This window comes from Penaeus vannamei, unplaced genomic scaffold (genome assembly GCF_042767895.1).
Source record: "Penaeus vannamei isolate JL-2024 unplaced genomic scaffold, ASM4276789v1 unanchor376, whole genome shotgun sequence".
Taxonomy (NCBI): domain Eukaryota; kingdom Metazoa; phylum Arthropoda; class Malacostraca; order Decapoda; family Penaeidae; genus Penaeus; species Penaeus vannamei.
In genome coordinates this window covers 105001-107500 of record NW_027213380.1, presented here as the reverse complement: position 1 = coordinate 107500, position 2500 = coordinate 105001, and the positions used below count along the sequence as shown (strand labels likewise).

The following is a 2500-nucleotide window of genomic DNA, read 5'->3' as shown; positions in this document are numbered from 1 at the left end:
TTTTTCCAGAGGTAATATCCAAGCTTTAATATTAATTTTCTCATCATGTAGATACTCACATAAAAACTGCCCTCTCCTACTGAATTTCTCCCCATAAATATAAAAGTTTTCACTGATGAAACAGATAATTTTTCCAGAGGATGTCATAAGGCCTTTGGTTTCATCAGCCATAAGGAGGTAGCCATTGACTCGCTCCCCTACATATTCATTAGGAGTAGCCTCTCCATTATTTATGCCTCCTGTTACTTTGTCTGAAGAGGCAGACACAGCAAGGTTATTTCCTCGATCATCTGCTCTTGCAGATGGTTTTAGTACATCTAAAGGTTTCTTTCCAATCCACACAAGTGTTGCTTCCATAGTTATAGTAAGTCCATCTAAAAGGATTGGAATTATAGGTTTTGTATACATATTACACTGGCAACATTTGTCTGTTATATTCAAGGGTACACTCTTTGACACAATCTCACCATCTACATATAACACAGACTTCTTAAAATACAAATAGGTTGCCTCAACTTGAATGCTACCACTCTGAATGATGCCATACTCATGCTTGACCTTAATTATCCAACCAGACATATGTCTTCCCCATTCTTCATCAAAAGGTCTGCTTGTTGATGGATAGCCAAAGGAATCAGTATTCAATTCATTTTGTTCAGTGGCTTTTAATAATAATTCATTCATAATAAAATACTGACATTGATACTGCCAAAGAGCCACTGCATAATACTGTGGAAATGCTGCTTTGCTGTCTGGCATGGGGTATGCAAGAACTGACCAAACGTATGACTCAACATTTTGTTGCCTGTCTAAAAGGCTGCAGCTGGATTGAAATCGGTATCCATGCATATATACAGCTTTCCTTTTGAAGGATATTTTCAATGTGAGCTTTGGAGTTACTTTGCACTGGAGAACACCTGAAGCAAAGGACAAGTTTGTCACCCCACCCATAAAATGTGTTAATATCTTACATGGGCTGGCTTCATTGGACTCGGAGAGGTTTTCTTGAAACTGCCCTTCATCGTATATTTTTTTTAAGTGGTTAAGATTTTTGGGAGTGTTCCCAAACCATACACAGACTGCCCTCCATGCAACATGGACATTGAATATCACCTTGGATTTTGCCAATGGCATCACCCAAGCTATCAATGGAACCTTTCTATTTTGGAAGAAATTACAAAGGGATGCATTAGATTTAAATTTTATTCCATTGATGTAAAACTCCTCTTTAGTAAATGCAATTACATCAACGAAGCTTGTCATAAGTCCCTGTTCTTGATCTGCCATCATCAATGAACCTTTCATGAGTCCAGAATACTGTTGTATCGGTATTATCACAGAAGTGTCATTAGATTCAGTAGAATTACAGGTGTAAAGTCTTTTACTCTTTCTAATGACTCCAACTGCACCCTCTAGCTCAGGGACAGTAGAGCTGATTTTGGAAAAATAATCATCATTGTCTTGAGAAAATTTCATGTCATTATTCAGGACTGCACAACTTCTTTTACCAGTTATGCCCATGATGCTGTCTAAGTCTTTCCACTCAGGTATGCGAATAATACAAAATCTGGAGATTTGATGCCTCACTACATCTGGCATATCTCCTTGCCAGGCAAACATAGCTACCCAAGTGTCTGGACCATAAATGCCCTTAGGCCATGTAGGCAGGTGAGGCTCAGGTCCTCCATATTTCTCTTTTGCCAATACATTCAGTTTTATAATGTAAGAGTGAATAAGAGGATCATTGCCATTCAAACTACTTTCATTGTCATTTTCACATCTTTCTCCATATATATAAAAGTTCTCTTTCAGAACCATAACACTATTTCTTAAGTCACCAAACAGTATTTTATCTTTAAAATGTTTGAATGGCTTACCAGTGTAGTAGCTGAGAGGCATATAAATGGCATTTTGTTGCTGAACTTTTTCTTCAACTAACTCTGGAATGCAACCTATCCATGCACACCATGCTAACCATCGAAGCTTTCCAGAGAAGTTGTACGGCCAATCTGGTGGATTTTTGTAGATTTTTACATAACTGTATAAGTCTGGAGAATCATGCCAAGTACTATTCTCTAATTTTTGCTGTAAATCTTCAACATCATCCTGGGTTGCTTTCTTGCCATGAATGTATAGATCTTCAATACTGACCACAGCAACATTCCTCTGATCAGTAAAAAATACTTTGTCTTCCCAGAAGGCTCTTATCTTTCCCAAGTAATAATATAAAATACTCTCATCCTCTTTGAGTGTTATCCTTGATGCTGAGCTCATTCTGCTTTTCCTTATAACCTTCACAACAAACTGTAACCTTATCCTTTGTCTTGATGGCTATATGTACTCCTGTTTCTTTCCCTTCATCTCTTTAATCTGAAGTGCTATACATACTAAAAGTCTGCCTAGGCACATTGTACCTAAGTCCTGCCCCATCAACTTGACATGTTTGGTGTCTGCATAATCTGAAAGATAGAAAGCAGTGTAATTCTAAAGTCTCTTAAAA

General features: G+C 37.6%; 1 protein-coding gene across 5 annotated transcripts in view; it reads right to left on the bottom strand.

Annotated features, from left to right (window-relative positions):
• The window catches only part of LOC113800457 (uncharacterized), a 58543-nt gene that overhangs the window by 51470 nt on the left and 4573 nt on the right, over positions 1-2500 (bottom strand). For all 5 annotated transcript variants that reach the window (XM_070119598.1, XM_070119600.1, XM_070119602.1 and 2 more), the window contains one exon: positions 1-2459. This exon is cut by the window's left edge and continues 1378 nt beyond it. In XM_070119598.1, the coding sequence (XP_069975699.1) occupies positions 1-2274 (2274 nt within the window). In that variant the 5' untranslated portion in view covers positions 2275-2459. The remainder of the gene's footprint in view (positions 2460-2500) is intronic.